The following is a 22,082-nucleotide window of genomic DNA, read 5'->3' as shown; positions in this document are numbered from 1 at the left end:
AAATGCATTCTTTATGGGCCGCGGGTATATTTTTATTATGCCAGTCTGCTAGTGAAGGGCTGGAGCCGTGCCGTTTTAGGTGAAGCGCGCTGGCATCCCTCCCAAATTTCTGAGCTGAGGAAGAGGGACACTTTTTTTTTTTTTTGCACCAAAATCTTCTTCCCTGACTTTATATAATACTTTTCCATTTCGCTGAAATACCTTTATACCTTGTGATGTCTTTACTGGTCTCTGCGCTTCTCTATGCAATGCAGACAGAACATGGCTGGTGGGAGGGGCTGTACATAGCACCACCCTGCCTCAGTCCTCTTCTCAAGAGTCATCAGTCCTGATGCAAGCCGTGGGCTGGCTCTTGGGAGGAGTTATGCAAATATCAACATGGGTGGGTCTTAGTCTAAAGGGTTGGGTCTTCCTAGGCAGGCTGCTTATGTATGGTAACACCCACAGGCTGATCCTCCATGATTGAAAAAACTGAAATCCAATGAATGAAAGTGGGTGGGGCAGAATCCAACAAATGAAAGGGGCGGAGCCCCATAGCACCACCTTGCCTCAGTCCTTTTCTCAAGAGTCCTCAGCCCTGATGCAAGCCGTGGGCTGGCTCCTGGGAGGAGTTATGCAAATATCAACATGGGTGGGTCTTAGTCTGAAGGGGTGGGTGTTCCTAGGCAGGCTGCTTATGCATGGTAACACCCACAGGCTGATCCTCCATGATTGAAAAAACTGAAATCCAATGAATGACAGTGGGTGGGGCAGAATCCAACAAATGAAAGGGGCGGAGCCAGGGAGTTATGCAAATATCAAAATGCCTTGAGTTGCTGGTGTACCTAGGCAGGCTGTATTTGCATATGTGATGCTGGGCCTATATGATTGAAAGAACAAAAATCCAATGTATGAAAGGGGCGGGGCCAGGGACTGTCAGTCTTGGGGAGAAAAGTGCAAGATGATGCCGGACGTCCTCCAGCCAGGAAATGGGGCTGGCTCTATCTGGCTTCAGCTTCGAATGCACATTGTGAGAAGCTCACAGTGTGAAGTGAAATCAGTGGAAGCCATTTCAGTCCAGGAAAGGAGTCGCTACAACTGTGCAAGACTAAGAGGGAGGCCAGAGTTGTGATTTGGGTTTGTTTGCGTTATGCAGTTTGTACAACCTTCGATTAATCCCTTCCAGCTTACCCTGGCGTCCCTTTAAAAACCTCGTAACCGGCCTGGGGGTGGAAATGATCGGCAATCATGTGGCCAATGTAATTGACAATCACCGTGGTCACATGATTGGAACTGGTCTTGCTGGACTGAGCGTGGTCTCGGACAATGTGATTGTTAAAGCCCGCCCCCTTTTGCTGTCGCTGTTGATTGGGCAGGAACAGGTTAAAATTGCGATATTGTAGATGGATACATTGTATACATATAGATTGTACTGTACATGCCTTGTATACTGTGCATAGGTTACATTATATACATAGATGGTATTGTACATGAGATACATTGTATAAGTATATTGTATATACATTGTATACTGTACATAGGTTACATTATGTACAAGGTATTGTACATGGGATACGTTGTATACATATACTGTATATTGTATTGTACATACATTATATACTGTACATAGGTTACACTATATACATAGATGGTATTGTACATGAGATACATTGTATACATATATTGTATTGTGTATATACATTGTATACTGTACATAGGTTACATTATATACAATGTATTGTAAATGGAATACGTTGTATACATATACTGTATATTGTACGTACATTATATACTGTATATAGGTTACACTATATACATGGTATTGTACATGAGATACGTATATTGTATTGTACATTATATACTGTACATAGGTTACATTATATACGTAGTATTGTACATGGGATACGTTGTATACGTATATTGTATTGTACATACATTATATACACTATATTGTCAAAAGTATTGTAACGCCTGCCTGTACACACACACATGAACTTTAATGGCATCCCAGTCTTAGTCCGTAGGGTTCACTATTGAGTTGGCCCACCCTTTGCAGCTATAACAGCTTCAACTCCTATGGGAAAGCTGTCCACAAGGTTTAGGAGTGTGTCTATGGGAATGTTTGACCCTTCTTCCAGAAACACATTTGTGAGGTCAGGCACTGATGTTGAAAAAGAAGGCCTGGATCACAATCCCCACTCAAATTCATCCCAAAGGTGTTCTATCAGGTTGAGGTCAGGACTCTGTGCAGGCCAGTCAAGTTCCTCCACCCCAAACTTACTTACAATTTCATGCTCCCAACTTTGTGGGAACAGTTTGGCCCCTTCCTTTTCCAACATGACTACACACCAGTGCACAAAGCAAGGTCCATAAAGACATGGATGAGCGAGTTTGGGGTGGAGCAACTTAACTGGTCTGCACAGAACACCTTTGGGATGAATTAGAGTGGAGACTGCGAGTTAGGCCTTCTCATCCAACATCCGTACCTAGCCTTACAAATGTGCTTCTGGATAAATGGTCAAAGTTCCTCCTCCCCAAACTCGCTCATCCATGTCTTTATGGACCTTGCTTTGTGCACTGGTCTAAATCATTTGGTGGAGGGGGAGGAGGATTATGGTGTGGGGTTGTTTTTCAGGGGCCCCTTAGTTCCAGTAAAGGGAAATATTAAGGGGTCAGCATAGCAACACATTTTGGACAATTTCATGCTCCCAACTTTGTGGGAACAGTTTGGGGATGGCCCCTTCCTGTTCCAACATGACTGCACACCAGTGCACAAAGCAAGGTCCATAAAGACATGGATGAGCGAATTTGGGGTGGAGGAACGTGACTGGCCTGCACGGAGTCCTGACCTCAACCCCATAGAGCACCTTGACTGCGAGCCAGGCCTTCTCCTCCAACATCAGGGCCTAACCTCACAAATGCGCTTCTGGAAGAATGGTCAAACATTCCCATAGACACACTCCTAAACCTTGTGGACAGCCTTCCCAGAAGAGTTGACGCTGTTGTAGCTGCAAAGGGTGGGCCAACTCCATATTGAACCCTACAGACTAAGACTGGGATGTCGTTAAAGTTTATTTGTGTCTAAAGAGGCGTCCCAATATTTTTGACAATCTACTGTACATAGGATACATTGCTGTTTGTGTGTGTCTAGGAAAGTCTCAGGAGGAACCATCCTCGGGGGTTATGATGAAACGCGTCTCTGGTGTACGGGATGATGAGTTTCTATCTTCATCTGCCGATTAATGAATCCCGCTCTTCCTTCCTCCCTCCAGCCGGTGAAGATGATGATTTGTCGGTTTCGGATCTTCAAGTTTTCGCCACCATTGCTGCTGCCTGGTCGCTGGCCGAAGCGGATAGTCTGGATGGTGCTAAGCCAACGTGTCACCTGACCTGCTGCCCCGCTGCCGCTCCGCGCGTCCGCCTGTCCCGCAGGACGTACAGCTGGACCCCCAAAACCAAACCGGTGAGCCAATCGTCCAATCTTGTTGGGGTTTTTACACTTCTACCAGCATTGGACACCCTGCATGCCGAATAATCGCATCACCGAATGTTCCTTCAATGATTTCCATAAATAAACCGTGTTAGGGGTCAGCGACTCTCAAAGCCAGGCAGCCAGGAAACTGGTAATTTTAGGTGGTCGTTTTTATTTCTGTGGCTTTTAATATCATAGAGGACCTCTCAGTAACTTTACAAGGCTCTATGAATAAATCCCCCAAAACATCCTAATATACAGCAACAGTATCATTTTCTTTTCAAAACTCCATTGTTGAGCTCCAGTCAGTGACTTTGCCTAGGCTGGGATGATGTCATCAGTCTGTTGCAGGCAGGAGAATGCATTTCCTTAGTCTCCCCGCGTGATCAGACTGTACATTGTAACTTTGTAGAAGGGAGGAGAAGGCATTCCCTCAGTCTCCCGTCCCCAGTGATCAGACTATACATTGTAACAGTGTTTTTAGCGTAACACATTAATTAAAATAAAATAAACCTCCCCCTGTAGACTATTTATTAAAATTCATACCCCAGCACTTGCAGCATACAACTTTCAATGCTGCTGGCTCCTGCTTTCAGTGCTGCTTTCCTGAACTTCCAGTCTTCTCAGGAAAGTGTCAACAGTGGACATTGCACCCAACTGTTTGAGAAGGGAGGAGCAGGGGGTGTCCTGCCATCCTAGTCTATAGGGCTGTGTGTTTCTATTGATGCACACAGTGTAGTAAGACACAACTCTAGTCCCTGAATACAAGGGTGACTCCATAGGATGCTGCAAGAGAAAGGAGCCACCTTGAGACAGGAGAAATGGGGCAGTGGTCACGTGACCAGCATATACTGGGATTTAGGGAAGGAATAAAGATGAAGAGGCTGTTGGACTGCTCTGTTATTAATGGCTGTTTCCTCCTCATACACAGGTGTGTCCACTCAAGGCTGCCATAGACCACCTGGACACTCAGGAGGTGGAGATGCGGATGAAGCTGGCAGAGATTCAGAGGCGGTACAAGGAGAAGCAGAGGGAGCTCGCCAAACTGCAGAGACGACACGACCATGAGTGAGTGAACGCTGTGCAATGACCAACCAGAACCCAGATCCACCACTCGTGGAGGGATCTGGAGGTGGATCTGTGCTACCTTTATTGACCAATTAGGTTCTCTCCCTCATTTTTTCCTACAAGAAGTCCTAGGTGGAGAGGAACAATCTTATTGGTTGATTTGGGCAGCACAGAAACGTCCCTTACAGAGACCTCCTAAAAATAAAGGTTGTGGGTTTAAGGTGGTCTTTAAAGCTGTCAAGCCTTAGTCCCCACACCGATGAGAGCACCACATGTTTGTAACCAATCCAGTGTAAGCTTATTATCCATGATAAAAGTTTAGAAGGTAAAGCCAACGTGTTTCTGGGGCTCACAGCTTTTTCATCAGGGCTTGGATACTGGTGGTGATAGGAGAAAGCACTGGACAGTAATAAGCAATAGCAAGGATTAGAAAAGTGGCAATGGTGGAAACCTGACGAAGGGGGAGTTGTGAGCTTCTGAAACGTGTTGAAACTTGCCTTCTGCTTTGCAATAGTGTTTCTGGGGCTCACAGCTCCTTCATCAGGGCTTGGATACTGGTGGTGATAGGAGAAAGCACTGGACAGTAATAAGCTGGTGGTGATGGGAGAAAACACTGGACAGTAATAAGCAATAGCAAGGATTAGAAATGTGACAAAGGTGGAAACTTGACGAAGGGGGAGTTGTGAGCTTCTGAAACGTGTTGGGACTTGCCTTCTGCTTTGCAATAGTGTTTCTAGGGCTCACAGCTCCTTCATCAGGGCTTGGATGCTGGTGGTGATAGGAAAAAATATTGGACAATAATAACCAATGGCAAGGATTAAAAATGGAGCAGTGGTTGCGCCCTGACGAAGGGGGAGTTGTGAGCCCCTGAAAAATGCTGGATTTGCCTTCTGCTTTCTCAACGTGATTCTGAGGCTCACCAGTCCCCCTTCAGGACTTTGATGCTGGTGGTGTGTGTGTGCGCACGCGCGCGCCCATGTGTTATCTATGCTGTCTCAATTTAAGAGATTTCCCATCACTTCCTGTTTCGCAGACCTTGTGTTACCAAGACAGGAAGTGAGAGTTGATCTCTTTAATGGGGACACAGGCCCCAGTGATAAAACCAGACAGAGATTCTAACCCTTCCTCACAAACACTTCAAGGGCACTTTTGCACCCTTTAAGGTTCTCCTTTAAGCCGGCTGAGCTTTTGCAGCAAAGATCTTTTACAACGAGACTCGGATCTGTTACTAATCTTCCATCCTCCCTTCCGCCCACAGCAAGGAGGAGATTTCCAGGAGTCCCGTGCGACGAGGTCCGGGAAGGCCCAGAAAACGGCCGCACTGCCGCGCCCCCTCCTCGCTTCGGCCGTACGAAAGCAAGAAACCCAAGTAAGTTGCACCCGAGCCCATTTCCAGAACTCTTCTCTGAAAATATTTTGTTGGAGGTAGAAGAAGATGGTGGGCTGAGCCGCGTCCACCCTCCAGTATTGCTGAGAGACCCGTTTCTCTGTCGACCACAATGTAAATATTGCATGGATGTATGTTCTCATCTCCACCGCCCCCCGGGGGGCCAATCAGTAGCCTGCATTACGCTTTCCCTTTCATCATGAAAGATGTGCGCTGTTTGTTTATTTATTTTTTAATCTGCTGTGCATGCTTTGTGTTTTGGATAATAAATTTGTTTCATTATACTTCTGCTTTCTTTTTTTTTTTTTTTATTGTTTTTATGTACAAATATTTTATAGAATATATATATATATATATATATATATATATATATATATATATATATATATATATATATATATATATATATATATATATATATATATAGCCTTGAAAAAGTATTCATACCCCCTGTGATTTTCCACATTTTGTCATGTTACAACAAAAAACGTAAATGTATTTCATGTGATAGACCAACACAAAGTGGCACATAATTGTCAAGTGGAAGGAAAATGATAAATGATTTTCAAAATTTTATACAAACAAGTGAAAAGTGTGGCGTGCATTTGTATTCACCCCCCTTTTACCCTGTTAGCCCTAACTAAAATCTAGTGGAACTAATTGTCTTCAGAAGAAATCCCCTAATTAGTAAATAGTCCAGCTGTGTGAAAATGTAATCTCAGTATAAATACAGCTGTTCTGTGAAGCCCTCAGAGGTTTGTTAGAGAACCTTAGTGAACAAACTGCATCATGAAGGCCAAGGAACACACCAGACAGGTCAGGGATAAAGTTGTGGAGAAGTGTAAAGCAGGGTTAGGTTATAAAAAAAAAAAAAAAAATATCCCAGTGTTTGAACATCTCACGAAGAGCTGTTCAATCCATCATCTGAAAATGGAAAAAGGTATGGCACAACTGCAACCCTACCAAGACATGGCCATTCACCTAAACCAGGGATCCTCAAACTACGGCCCTTCAGCTGTTGCAGAACTACACATCCCATGAGGCATTGTAAAACGCTAACATTCACAGACATGACTATGCATGATGGGAATTGTAGTTCCTGAACAGCTGGAGGGCCGTAGTTTGAGGATCCCTGACCTAAACTGACCGGCCGGGCAAGGAGAGCATTCATCAGAGAAGCATCCAAGAGGCCCATGGGAACTGGAGGAGCTGCAGAGATCCACAGCTCAGGTGGGAAAATCTGTCCATAGGACAACTATTAGTCGTGCGCTCCACAAATCTGCTCCTTATGCAAGAGTGGCAAGAAGAAAGCCATTGGTGAAAGAAAGCCATAAGACGTCCCGTTTGCAGTTTGGGAGAAGCCATGTGGGGGACACAGCAAACATGAGGAAGAAGGTGCTCTGCTCAGATGAGATGACACCAAAATTGAACTTTTTGGCCTAAAAGCAAAACGCTGTGTGTGTGGGGGAAAACTAACACTGCACATTACCCTGAACACACCATCCCCACTGTGAAACATGGTGGTGGCAGCATCATGTTGTGGGGATGCTTGTCTTCATCAGGGACAGGGAAGCTGGTCAGAGTTGATGGGAAGATGGATGGAGCCAAATACAGGGCGATCTTAGAGGAAAACCTATTAGTCTGCAGAAGACTTGAGACTGGGGCGTAGGTTCACTTTCCAGCAGGACAACGACCCAAAGTATACAGCCAGAGCTACAATGGAATGGTTTACATCAAAGCATATTCATGTGTTAGAATGGTCCAGTCACAGTCCAGACCTAAATCCCATTGAGAATCTGTGGCAAGACTTGAAAATTGCTGTTCACAGACGCTCTCCATCTAATCTGACAGAGCTTGAGATATTCTGCAAAGAAGAATGGGCAAAAATGTCCCTCTCTAGATGTGCAAAGCTGGTAGAGACATCCCCAAAAAGACTTGCAGCTGTAATTGACAGGGGTGGTGTGCATTTGTATTCACCCCCCTGAAGTCAATACATTGTAGAAACGCCTTTCCCTGCAAAGATTTATTTGTAAATAATGTTGAAAACCATTTACCATTTTCCTTCCACTTCACAATTATGTGCCACTTTGTGTCGGTCTATCACATAAAATCCCAATAAAATACAGAAAATTTCAAGGGGTGTGAATACTTTTTCAAGGCACTGTATGTAAGCCCAGATTAAAGCTGATGTCAGATAAGCGGTCTGCCACAGGTCTCTGTCAGGTCCTGAAAGTATAGATAGCCAAAGATGGCAAATCAGTACAGAGGAGCTGGGGGGAGTACAATATTCCCTAGCCCAGTGATGGTGAACCTTGGCACCCCAGATGTTTTGGAACTACATTTCCCATGATGCTCATGCACTCTGCAGTGTAAGTGAGCATCATGGGAAATGTAGTTCTAAAACATCTGGGGTGCCAAGATTCACCATCACTACCCTAGCCAAAGTTCCTCTTTAACCCCTTCACGCCTAAGGGTAAAACAAATCCTAATGCCGAAGCACAATTTTGCAACTTTGACATTTTGTTAGTAAAACTTTACAGATCATCATTAACTACTTTGTGCATCCAGGTGGATTATACCACGTTTTTCTCAGGACAAATTGGGCTTTCATTCAGTGATAAATGGTAATGAATATCTCCTAATTTTTTTTTGCAAAGGAAAACTGGCCCAAAATAGTAAAAAAAAAAAAAATCTATATTTTATTTATATATATATATATATATATATATATATATATATATATATATATATATATATATATATATATAATAATTTTTTCTTACTATTTTTGGAAAGTTTTCCTTTGCTAAATTTAAAAAAATCAGGAGATATTCATTACCATTTATCACCGAATGAAAGACCATTCGGTCTGAGAAAATATATTTATTAAATTTAGCTGTATATTTCTTGCTACTTCCATAACCTTCCACCAACGAACAACCTGCAATAAATTCTCCTGCTCCTGATGATCGCATCGACACCAGATATTATCGGTTTGTACCCGTAGTAAAGTCCAAAAACAAAAGTGCGCATTTTGCTTTATTTTTATCCAACCTAAAACGCTGATAAGTTAAGACCCTGACCTTTGACTCCATCACTAACCCCAGCACTGACCTAGGTCAAACCTTGGTCTAGGTAAATTTTGTATTTTTTTTTTTTATCATTATGATTTGTATGCTTTTTTTTTTTCTCTGCAATGAGAGAGAGAGAGATACAATGTATCTCTCATCCATTCACAGAGAGAACACAGGGCTGGGCTTCACAATAACTGATCACTCACTCTGATAGCCAACCAGAGGCTAACAGTGATCAGGTGACCTGAATTGAGATTTCTGGGTCCTGATCGTTAATACAGGGTCCGGAGCGCATGGTGAGGCCCCGGTCTCTGTGCTGGGAGCTCGCCATGCGATGCACTCCCAGCGCAAAGGGAAGTACGCAAATATGCGGCCCCACAGAAAAAAAGCCCAGTCTAGCGGGGCTGCACATTTGGGTGGGAAGGGGTTAAGGTCTGTTGATACTTAGTAAAGATTTGGATCCCTTTTTAAAATCGAAGAATCACATTGACCTTGCATCAATCCATTGGTGCAACGCCGGTCATTCAAGAATATCTTTTAAAAAAAAAAAAAAATGGTTTTAAAATAACAGAACTCAGCTCTTTGAGAACACATGGGTGGAAGCTATCTGGTCCTGGTGCATTGTTGTCCTTTTATTTTTTCGGTTGCAGGATCCTTAAAGAGGCTGGCAATCTGTAACTACAGAATTGCTCTTTCTGTGGCCGCACGCAGTGAGATGTCACTCTTGTCGCTAAACACCGCTGAACATTGATCGCCAGCGATAGGAGCAACATCTCACTGCCTCCAGTTACAGAGGGAGCAATTCCATAGAGACGGCAGCCTCTCACTGATTCTGCCACTGGCAATTTTGACAGATCACCGGTTGGCAGGTGTTTCCAGTCTGACATCAGCCTAAGGGGCTCATTCTCTCCCGCCCACTTGTTATAATGTACATTTTTATGGTGTGTGTTGTGTAGGGGCAGTGCAATGCATTTTTTCTTTTTCTTTTTTGTTTGTTTTTTTCTTGCGTGCTTATTTTTTGCTTTTTTTTTTTATTTTATATTTATTTTAAAGTGGAACTCCACTGCATCTGATCAACACAAACAAAAATCGTTATTTTTTTTTTATATTCAAAGCAAACTCCCCCATCCACGTCTCCATCCATCTGAGTCTCCATGCTTTATTTTGCTGAGAAGTCAAATTGAAAAACACCCCCCCCCCCCCTAGCATTTTTCTAGCCATGCCCATCTGGAGTAGGGGGGATAATTGGTGTAGCATTTACTTCCTGGAATCCATCTGCCCTTGGCTCGGGTATGCAGTCTGAAGGGTGTGCTGAGCTAAGAAAGCCCCCCCCCCCCCCCCCCGTGTAAAGACTCCGGGGATGTAGGACATAATTTTGGACTAGGCCAGAAAGTAACTGGGGAAAAAAAGGTTAAATAAATAGTCCACCTTCCTATCTACACTATATTGCCAAAAGTATTTATTTACGCTGCCAGTATTAGCGTGAGTGTGTATATATCTATGTATGTATGTGTATATATGTGTGTGTGTATGTATGTGTGTGTGTGTATATATGTATGTATGTATGTGTATATATATATATATATATATATATATATATATATATATATATATATATATATATATATATATATATATATGTATATATATATATACACGCCTGCCTTTACATGCACATTGACTTTAATGGCATCCCAGTCTTAGTCCATAGGGTTCAATATTGAGTTGGCCCACCCTTTGCAGCTATAACAGCTTCAACTCTTCTGGGAAGGCTGTCCACAAGGTTTAGGAGTGTGTCTATGGGAGTGTTTGACCATTCTTCCAAAAGCTCATTTGTGAGGTCAGGCACTGATGTTGGAGGAGAAGGCCTGGCTCGCAGTCTGCACTCTAGGTCATCCCAAAGGTGTTCTATCGGGTTGAGGTCAGGACTCTGTGCAGGCCAGTCAAGTTCCTCCACCCCAAACTCGCTCATCTGTGTCTATATGGACCTTGCTCAATGCAAGCCACCTCTGGTTACAGGAGGTGACTGGAAAAAGGCTGCAGTGGGCCAGCAGGGCCAAGATGTAAATTAAAATAAACTTAAATTCAATTATTTATTTATTATTTTTTATAAAAGTTTGATAATTAAAAATAAAATAAATTTTATAAAAAAATAAAATACATTTCTGATGTTCCATCCAACAGCTTCAGTCATTACAAGTTCAGATGATGACACACTCCTTCCATCATGGAGAATAAAATGGCTAGTAGCCACCATTAATCTCTTGCAGTCAACATTTTTTTTACCCATTTTTATTTTTTTTTATCCCTCCCCCAAAAAAAAAAAAAAAAATGTATATTCTGGAGTTGTCGTGTAATAATCTGCAGGCTTTATGTCCCCTTAATATTCCTTCAGTCATGTTTGCTGTCTGTTTTTAGGCAGGCAGTGGTGGAAGGGGGGGGGGGGGAAGGGATAGGTGTTAATCCCACAAAAGTTGCGCCACAGCCTGTGCAATGCAAGCTGCCTCTGGTCACATGAAGTGGCTGAAAAGAGGCTTCAGTGGATCAGCAGCGCTGAGCTGTAAATGAAAATAAAATAAAAAATTAAACTTTTTTTTTTTTTTTTTTTTATAAAACTTTGATTAAAAATTTAAATAAAAAATTTTATGGAAAAAAAGAAAAATTTAAGATTTCCATTCCAACCACTGCAGCCATTACAAATTCAGATGATGCCACACTCCTTTCCATCATGGAGAAAAAAAATGGCAAGTGGCCCCCATTACCCTCTTGCAGTGCCAATTTTTAACCCATCCCCCCCCCCCTCCAAAAAATAAAAATGTTCTATTCCGGAGTTGTCCTTTAATAAATCAGCGGGCTTCCTTTATTTTATGTCCCCTCCAGCCATGTTTGCTGTCTGTTTTCATGCTGGCAATTAAGGAATGGGGGAGGGGTGTTCATACCACAAATGTTGCACCCCAGCCTGCGCCATGCAAGCTGGTTCTGGTCACAGGAAGTGTCTGAAAAGAGGCTGCAGTGGATCAGCAGCACTGAGATGTAAATTAAAATAAAATAAAAAAGAACTTCATTTTTTTTTTTTTTTTTTTAAAATTGGATAAAAAAAAAAATGAAGAAAAAATTAATTTTGGCTGAAACAGGGCTGCAGTGGATCAGCAGCATTGAGATGTAAATTAAAATAAAATAAAATGAACTTCATTTTTTTTTTTTTTTTTTAAAATTGGATAAAAAAAAAAATGAAAAAATTTATTTTGGCTGAAACAGGGCTGCAGTGGATCAGCAGCAGTGAGATGCAAATGAAAAATAAAATAAAAATGAACTTAATTTTTTTTATTTAATTTTGGATAAAAATTAAAAAAAAAATAATTTTAATAAAAAAAAAAAAAAAATTCAGATTTCTATTTAATCGCTGCAGCCATTACAAATTCAGATCACGCCACACTCCTTCCATCATGGAGAATAAAATGGCGAGTGCCCCCCCCCCCCCCCCATTACCCCCTTGCAGTCTCAATTTTTTTTTTTTTGCCCCCTCCCTCTGAAAATAAAAATGTTCTATTCTAGAGTTGTCCTTTAATAATCTGCGGGCTTCCTTTATTTTATGTCCCCTTATTATTCCTCCAGTCATGTTTGCTGTCGGTTTTCAGGCTGGCGAAGGGAGGAGTGGGGGGGGGGGAGATGGGTGTACATCCCACAAAAGTGGTGCACAGCGCGCCGGCCCCAGCCTGTGCCATGCAAGCCGCCTCTGGTCACATTATGGTGCCGCTGACTGGTTCCAGTGCACAGCTATTACCCATTAACCGCCTGGTGCAGCTATTCTCGCACTCGCGGGCCCCGTATAATTGTCCTTCTCCGCTACAAATTGCCTCTCCCAGCAGAGCCATTTGCATAAATCCTCCGAGCTAGTCCAAACACGATTGGAGAGCGCGCGCAATGCATCAAGCACCATGATTTGGTAATAATAGTTAAATCTCCACTAAATGGCTCCCTCAATTAAGATGGAGGGAAGAGGGGGGGGATAAATGTGCCGGCTTTATGTCAGAAAACATTAGAAAATGTTGCTTGGTTGGAGAAAAGAAACAAATTTTCATCAAAAAAAACGCTGTGTTGGGTAAGAAAGGGGGGCATCTTACATGTAAATGCTGAGCTACTAGCAGTGGAAAATAACTCATCCTGTCTTAAGCCCCGTACACACGTACCGATTGTCGGCCGTAAATATTCGGCCGCCGACTGATCGGCCGATTGTAGGCTTCTTAGTATGATGCTTCCGACAGCCGGCAGCGCATATTCGGCCGAACAGAATCTGTCGTGCAGACTTTAAAATATTTGTTGGCCGACACCAGAACGGCCGATTGTTTGCCAGTAAGTACAGATTTCGGCCGACAGACAGCAGATTAGCAAGACTGGGCATGCTCAGAAAAGAAAAAACACACGGAAAGTTAACCATCACATGACATCACTTCTGCAGTCGGCTGTTGTTGTGCAGTCTTTTGCAGTTTTCAACAGACAGGACAGCCCTGGACAAAAGACGGCCGATCGGTCGGCCGACGATCAGTACGTGTGTACGGGGCTTTAGTCTAAACTGCTGAATGAGCTGCCCTTTCCAACCCTAAGGTACATAATGGGATGCAGAAGGGCCATTCCTCTCTTGCGTTCTTCATGCATGTTGGTTTGCAGGCAGCTCAAGCAACAGTTTCTACTTCTGTCCCATAGTCCACCAGCACTACTTCAACGTTTCCCAAAGGGCTCATGCTAAGGGATGGAGATGATGGATTCAAAGCTGCTGATAGCAGTCTTGGTGGAGCTATGCCTCTATTTTCTGCCTTATGTACTATGCAATAATGTGACTGAAAGGACCGAGGTCAGAAATGATTATTTCTTCATGGTCTGTTAGTGCTTTATAAATTCTGAATTATATTCTCAAGATTTATATAGCACCAAAAGACCAAGAGGAAATGATTTAGTATTAATATTATTAGTAGTATTGTTTGTCAATAAAAGTAAAATGAAGAATAACATCTTCCTGGTCTGTTGGTGCTATATCCTGAATTAAATCCTGGATTAAAGAACGTAAATTTTATTATTAATAATAATATACAGGATTTATAAAATACTAACTGACCAGGAAGAAATGATATAGTATTAGTTATTATTTTACTGGTAGTAATTATATAATATCTTCCTGGTCTGTTGGTGCTATATCCTGAATTAAATCCCGAATTAAATAATATTAATTTTATTAATAATAATATACAGGATTTATAAAGTACTAACAGACCAGGAAGAACTGATTTAGTGTTTTTGTTATTAGTAATTATAAAATATCTTTCTGGTCTGTTGGTGTTAGATAATATTATTATTCTTCAGGATTTTTATAGCACCAGCAAACCAGGAAGATATTATTATTATTATTATTATTATTATTATTATTATTATTAATAACAAACACTAATGAAATAATATTATATAACTAAATATTTTAAATAATCTTTCCTTCCTGGTCTGTTGATGCTATATAAATCCTAAATTGAATATTAATCATATACATGATTTATATAGCACCAGATAGATATTAATATTATTCAGGATTTATATATCTGGTGCTATACAAGTCCTGTATATGATTAATATTAAATTTAGGATTTATATAACATCAACAGACCAGGAAGAAATTATTCAAAAAATTTAATTATATAGTATTATTTCATTAGTGTTTGTTAATAAAAATAAGTTTGTGGTTGGTGCTATAAACATTCTGAAGAATAATATTATTTAATAACCATTATTATAAAAGCACCAACAGGTAGAATATAATATTATTATTTAGGATTTATATAGCAACAACAAACCAAGATGATATTATCTTCCTAGTCTGTTGGTGATTTATTAATCCTGTATATTTTTTTTTATTATTTAATTCAGGATTTATATAGCACCAACAGATCAGGGAGATACTATCTTCCTGATCTGTTGGTGCTATATAAATCCTGAATTTAATAATAACCCTAATAATATTGTTTTATTATATTACTACTAATAAAAACATTATTAGTATTATTATCATCATTTTATTAGTAGTAATATCATGATATAATATTGATATCTTCCTAGCCTGTTGGTGCTATATAAATCCTGTATATTATTATTATTATTATTATTATTATTGTTGTTGTTGTTTAGAATTTATATAGCACCAACACACCAGGAAGATGTCATCATTAACCTTATTATTATTATCAATACTAATATAATATAATATTGATAATATCTTCCTAGCCTGTTGGTGCTATATAAATCCTGTATATTATTATTATTATTATTATTGTTGTTGTTGTTGTTGTTGTTGTTGTTGTTGTTTAGAATTTATATAGCACCAACACACCAGGAAGATGTCATCATTAACCTTATTATTATTATCAATACTAATATAATATAATATTGATAATATCTTCCTGGACTGTTGGTGCTATATAAATCCTGTATATTATTATTATTTTTATTGTTTAGGATTTATATAGCACCAACACACCAGGAAGATGTTATTAATATTATTATTATTATTATTATTATTATTATCATCAATACTGATATAATATTGATAATATCTTCCTGGACTGTTGGTGCTATATAAATCCTGTATATTATTATTATTATTATTATTATTATTATTATTATTATTATTGTTTAGGGTTTATATAGTGCCAACACACCAGGAAGATATTGCTATCATTATTATTATTATTATTATTATTATTATTATTATTATTACCAATACTAATAAAATAAAATACTGAACTCATGGAAAACAAGGTATTTGCCTTGTCTATGTACCCAGACTGCGCTCAGCTAGGCAGACAAGCGTCGTCCAAGCGCACTTGGTGTAAGCGAGCCCCTTATGGTTTCCATTCAAGGACTACTAAATGGAAGCTGAGCTCAGGGTATTAGACAAAATCTACCCTTGCAGTGACCCAGAAAATCCCTTATCCCCCACCCCCTGCACTGCAAGAATTAAATGCACATTTAGTTTCGGGGTGCAGGGGTCAGATGTAGTACTTATCCTACTTATCCTACTTTTCAGTGCGGCAAACTCCAGCACTGTCCTCAAGCTCTTGGCTATAGGTGGTCCATTGGAATTATCTCACAGTGCAGGTCTTTTTACCCTTCATTTTATGTGGAGGCAAGCCTGCGACTGCGGCCAAAAGAATCTTAGTGAGGACATTGCACTAGACTGGTCACTCAACTGAAGGGGACCTCACAGGAGCCAGGAGTGAGGTAAGTAATACACCTTATCCCTGTACCCCTAGACTATATGAGCGTATAACCCTTGCAGTGCAGAGGTGCAAGGGTAGATTGTCTTATTCCCAGGGTCTAGCTTTAACGTTGACCGGCAGTTGATAGTGATGGTGTATTTGGTTGCGAAAAATACAGCAAGACCTTCACAGGGCTCCTGTAGACAAGTGTCCTTGTTAAATATGATCTTTTCCATCTGAGCGAAGCACTGCTGAAATGAGTGGGTTCCAATGCAAAAAGTAGCTTTTCCATGCAAATTAAATGCAACTCAATAGGACCGACTGTGTCCAAAGAAGCGCATCATGAAGCAGGTCAACTGCAGCCATCTACACTACTTCACTGTAGTCAATGGGAATCCGCCAATCCGCCTCCCGTGTGTTCCATAAGTAGGAGCCGATGCTTGAGGCCAATGGAAGATCTCCTAACTGTCCCCTTAATGGCGCTTCTTCTTTATGGCAATGTTGCCCCGACAAGATGCAGGCCACTCCTGTACACTGAGGTTCCCTCTTCACACTCTTCCTCACTGGCCCTCTGTACACTGAGGTTCCCTCTTCACACTCTTCCTCACTGGCCCTCTGTGATAAGACCATTGCTCTCTCCCTTCTGGCTCAATGCAGGCTATGAGCTAGTAGGCCAAGAGCACCGATAGTTGCCTAGCAACCCATCCCCCCCCCTCCATTCCTCCCTGCTGTTTGGTGAATTTCGGCACAGTGTGATACGCTGGAGATGGAAAATAAGGTGATAGAGCCGATGCAACCTTTCATCCCGAATCGTAAAACTTCTATTAACGTACCGTCTCTGCAAGAACAAAGGCCGCCGTTCCGGTCTTAGCTCCTCGTCCAAATTATTATTTTTTTTTTTTCTTCCATAGCGGCCTATGGAGACCCTCTCAAGACCATCCTGAATTATTAATGCCTCTGTAATTTATTAATGCGCCGCCATTAATGCGTGGAGCACTCTACAAGCTTGCAAAAAAAAAAAAACGCAGGAGTGCAAGGTAACGCAACTGGCAAAAGTGCTGTGGCCCTCTGCGAGCTCTCTGAATATTTCATGAGATGGTGAGGCTTCGGCCTGCGAGGCTCCACCGCAAGAGTTAAATCGTTCCAGCTGAGATTCCAATGCGGATTTAAAAGGCTTTGATGGCTCTGCCTGCAGGAGGTTCCTTCTTCTGCAGATTTAAAAAGCTAGATGAAATCCTCTCCCCGAGAAGCGCAGTCTGCAAAGAAATCCCCTGTGGTCAGAATGACCTCCCGTCTACCTTTTTCTGGTAGCCTCGACTCTATAGCCTGGCCCCTGAATCCCACAGAGTTGGCGATTTAAACACATGCAGCTCTCATGGTAGCCATCTTACCATCGATCGCCCATGTCGGGTCAACAATAATACCAAATTACTTGGCCACATCTTTAGTTTTCATGCCCGACTTCTTTCCATTTTACGACATTGTCCATCCATTTTACGACATTGTCCATCTTCTACTCAATCCAATGGTTTCTTACATTTTTGGAGATTCCATCTGTAACCTCTCCGTGTCTGCGTTTCTTGCTCCACCATGGCTGAATTGGGTCTCCTAGATGGAGCGGAGATGGACACTTTCTTGGACTAAGCTTGCCAGTTGTGTTCCAGAGAGCCTAAAACCAGTGGGGGATTTAGCTGACCAGCGACCAAATTCTAGTGTTGGGTGGACAGTTCCTTTTTAAAATGGCTACAGAAAATCTATTTTGGGGTGGACACTGGTGGGGTTGTTTCTAGTCTAGCTTCTTTACAACTCTTGGAAATACAACACTTCGACTTTTTTTAAATCCTTTCTGCAGTTGTCAAGGATTTTTGTTGACTATAAGGGTCTAAAAGACTCAAAAAAAAATCACATACATAGAAGTTCTAAGATATAAGAAACTGGATAAAACTCCACCAGTCTGTCCTGGAGTAGGTTATTTGTAGACTTTTTAAAGGGACTGGCCGCCTAACCAGATCCAGAACAAGCAAGATCTGCTTTTCCCGGCCTAGGATTGTCATCTGGCCCAGTATTTTACTGGTCAGGCTGATAAAAATGGGGCTTCCTACCAACATTGTTAATAGAAATGAGGTCAAAATGTTGGCATTTTGTCCAAGAAATGGAGGCAATGAGTCCTTCTGTTGCACCTCTTTTGGTCACTCTCAACATCATCTTCGAGGAGAGGGTAATTTTTTAGCATTAGTGTATCTACACAGTAGTATTCTGGTACCAAGGTCTCCCTACTTAGGGGATCTTGAGCTGGAATTTATGAGACGTGTAAGAATCCCAAAGCTGGAAACTACTTGCTGAGAAACTAGTCTTCCTTTGGGAAAAATCTTGGTGGAAAGCATAGCTCCCAACCATCCCTTTTTTGGAACTAAATCCCTCCGTTCCATATTCCTCCTTGGTTGTGCCTTTTTCTGGGTTGATATATAGACCTCTATAACAAAATGTTTCTATTTAACTACGAACAGTGTTCTACTACTTATGAGAACAGAAGAGGTGGCTTGGAGAAGCTGCAAAACATCTTCAAAATTACATAGCAAGTCCAGTTGAATGTGAGCAGCTACCACTAGATATACTATGACCTGGATCCATGAGACCAGCCACTACGGGATCTACCATGACCTGGATCCATGAAACCATCTACTACTAGATATACCATGACCTGGATCTATGAGACCAACCACTACGGATCTACCGTGACCTGGATCCAGGAGACCAGCCACTACTAGATCTACCAGGACCTGGATTCATGAGACCAACTACTACTAGATATACCATGACCTGGATCCATGAGACCAACTACTACTAGATATACCATGACCTGGATCCATGAGACCAACTACTACTAGATATACCATGACCTGGATCCATGAGACCAACTACTACTAGATATACCATGACCTGGATCCATGAGACCAACTACTACTAGATATACCATGACCTGCATCCACGAGACCAACTACTACTAGATATACCATGACCTGGATCCATGAGACCAACTACTACTAGATATACCATGACCTGGATCCATGAGACCAACTACTACTAGATATACCATGACCTGCATCCACGAGACCAACTACTACTAGATATACCATGACCTGGATCCACGAGACCAACTACTACTAGATATACCATGACCTGGATCCACGAGACCAACTACTACTAGATATACCATGACCTGGATCCATGAGACCAACTACTACTAGATATACCATGACCTGGATCCATGAGACCAACTACTACTAGATATACCATGACCTGGATCCATGAGACCAACTACTACTAGATATACCATGACCTGGATCCATGAGACCAACCACTACTAGATATACCATGACCTGGATCCACGAGACCAACTACTACTAGATATACCATGACCTGGATCCATGAGACCAACTACTACTAGATATACCATGACCTGGATCCATGAGACCAACCACTACTAGATATACCATGACCTGGATCCATGAGACCAACTACTACTAGATATACCATGACCTGGATCCATGAGACCAACTACTACTAGGCATACCATGACCTGGATCCATGAGACCAACTACTACTAGATATACCATGACCTGGATCCATGAGACCAACTACTACTAGATATACCATGACCTTATATCCATGAGACCAACTACTACTAGATGTACCATGACCTGGATCCATTAGAACAACTACTACTAGATATACCATGACCTTATATCCATGAGACCAACTACTACTAGGCATACCATGTCCTGGATCCATGAGACCAACTACTACTATATCTACCACTCCTACTGCAGTTATTTTGAAAAGCTAGTATAAAGGAAAAATAGTGCTGGGAAAAAAAAAACTTGCAGTTTCAACCAATAATTTTAAGTGGATTCTTTTGGGGGTGTAGATTTGTCCTTTCCTTTGTGGTAAGACTGGTTCATCTCAGAAGATTGAGAGATATGTTAAGAGTGACCAACAGTTGTGTATTAGAAGGAATTTGATTGGTAAAGATGAGATTGCCGCCATTTCTTTGCAACATTGTCATCCCATTTCCCTTTTATTCTTTGGTAAGAAGCCTACTTTTTTTTACTGGTCCAGCTGGTAAAATGCTGGCCAGATAGTAATCCTGGATCAGAGAACACACTTCGTCTTGATCTGATCCCCTGAAGGCTTTCATGTGATATTAGAAAATCGCAAATATATCTGCAGAATTCCGATCCATCCTTATGGGATGTGACAATCCCTCCTCTCTAGTGTGTTTTCAGAAAGACCCCCGACAGTCTGAATGAGTTGGAATAAATTAGGCAAGGATGCGAGTTCCCTGCGATGGGGGATTCCCGCAGCCCTCCCCGTTTGCTGGAATTTGGCACGCGGAGGTGAGGTTAATAGCGGGCAGGGGGGGGATCCTCTTGCTGGCTGGAGACACATCTCTGTGCTGAAGGGTGTTTGGAAGTGACAACTCTCATGCAGGTTCCTCGCTGTATTGCCGCTGTGCGTGCCACTTCCAGTGTGTACCTGCTAACGGGAACGTCCGTCTTCTGCGCTTTGCTAACAGAGACATTATTACTTGGGGAGGGGCTTCACATACCTGTGGAGACTTCTTAGGTCAAAGGATACTAATAAAGCCTAGATTATCTTTTATATTTTTATATCAGTTGTGTTTACTTTTAGACTATTTTTTTTTCTTTTTATGTATCTATTTTGTTGCTTTCCTTTACCACCTCCTTTTTTTTCCCTCTTTCTGTCTCTTAAAGTGTATGCACATCAAATCAATGAATTCCTCTTATTTGCTCCCTTTTGATCTATTAAATATATTGTTGACAGCCTATTTATGTTGTGGAGATGAGAAGGGGGGGAGGGATTCACTAGTTTAACAAAAGACAAATGGGCAGGGCTGACACCACCCAGTCAAAAAAAATACTGTTGTCAGCCCACAACAATAAATTGGGAGCGGAGTGCATTTCTGGTGTTTTTGCTTTACTTGCAGAGACTTTTAAAGAAATAGAACATAGGGAATTTGAATGCCTGTTTTTTGTGTGTGTGTTTTTTATTTTTTTTTTGCCTTGATATACATATTAAGGTTATTACACTTCTGTATTTTATTATACAACAAATGGAATGTTTTTAAGGCTTATAATTATTTGAATGTGTGTGTATATATGTAAATGTGTGTATATATGTAAATGTGTGTGTGTGTGTGTGTGTGTGTGTGTGTGTGTGTATATGTATATATATATATATATATATATTATAATTTTTTTTTTTAAATACATCTTTCAGCAGGTATAGTAAGTACTGATAAACAATGATGATGGTGTGTAAAAAAAAATATGTATCTGTCAAGGATGATGGTGTGTAACGTATATCATATATCCATCTACCTACACACACATGCACACAATAAATAATTTTGTTTTTAAATATATATATATATATATATATATATATTAGGTTTTTCTTTTATTTGATTGTGTGCATGTGTGTGTACGTAGATAGATAAATATAGTGTGTTTGTTTTTGTTTTTTTTTTCATATATATATATATATATATATATATATATATATATATATATAACCACACACACTATATATATATAGTGTACACACACACACATACCTACACACACATGCACACAATCAATAAAAAAAATATATTTTTTATATATATATCTTTATATATTCATTATGTTTTTCTTTTATTTACTGATTGTGTGCATGTGTGTACAGATAGATGGATATATATATATATATATATATATATATATATATATATATATATATATATATATATATATATATATATATTGTGTGTGTGTTTTTTTTAGAATTTATATATATAT

The 22,082-nt window shown here is 40.7% G+C and overlaps 1 protein-coding gene across 1 annotated transcript in view; it reads left to right on the top strand.

Moving 5' to 3' along the window:
• Positions 1-22,082, top strand: part of BAHCC1 (BAH domain and coiled-coil containing 1) — a 187,559-nt gene that overhangs the window by 131,229 nt on the left and 34,248 nt on the right. The window contains exons 12-14 of the mRNA XM_082272320.1: positions 3,252-3,442; positions 4,383-4,519; positions 5,778-5,888. Coding sequence (XP_082128446.1) covers positions 3,252-3,442; positions 4,383-4,519; positions 5,778-5,888 — 439 coding nt within the window. The remainder of the gene's footprint in view (positions 1-3,251; positions 3,443-4,382; positions 4,520-5,777; positions 5,889-22,082) is intronic.

The sequence above is a fragment of the Pelophylax lessonae genome (assembly GCF_965119305.1).
Source record: "Pelophylax lessonae genome assembly, chromosome: 11".
NCBI classification, from domain to species: domain Eukaryota; kingdom Metazoa; phylum Chordata; class Amphibia; order Anura; family Ranidae; genus Pelophylax; species Pelophylax lessonae.
The sequence above is the reverse complement of the archived record's forward strand: the minus strand, read 5'-3'. Positions and strand labels throughout refer to the sequence as shown.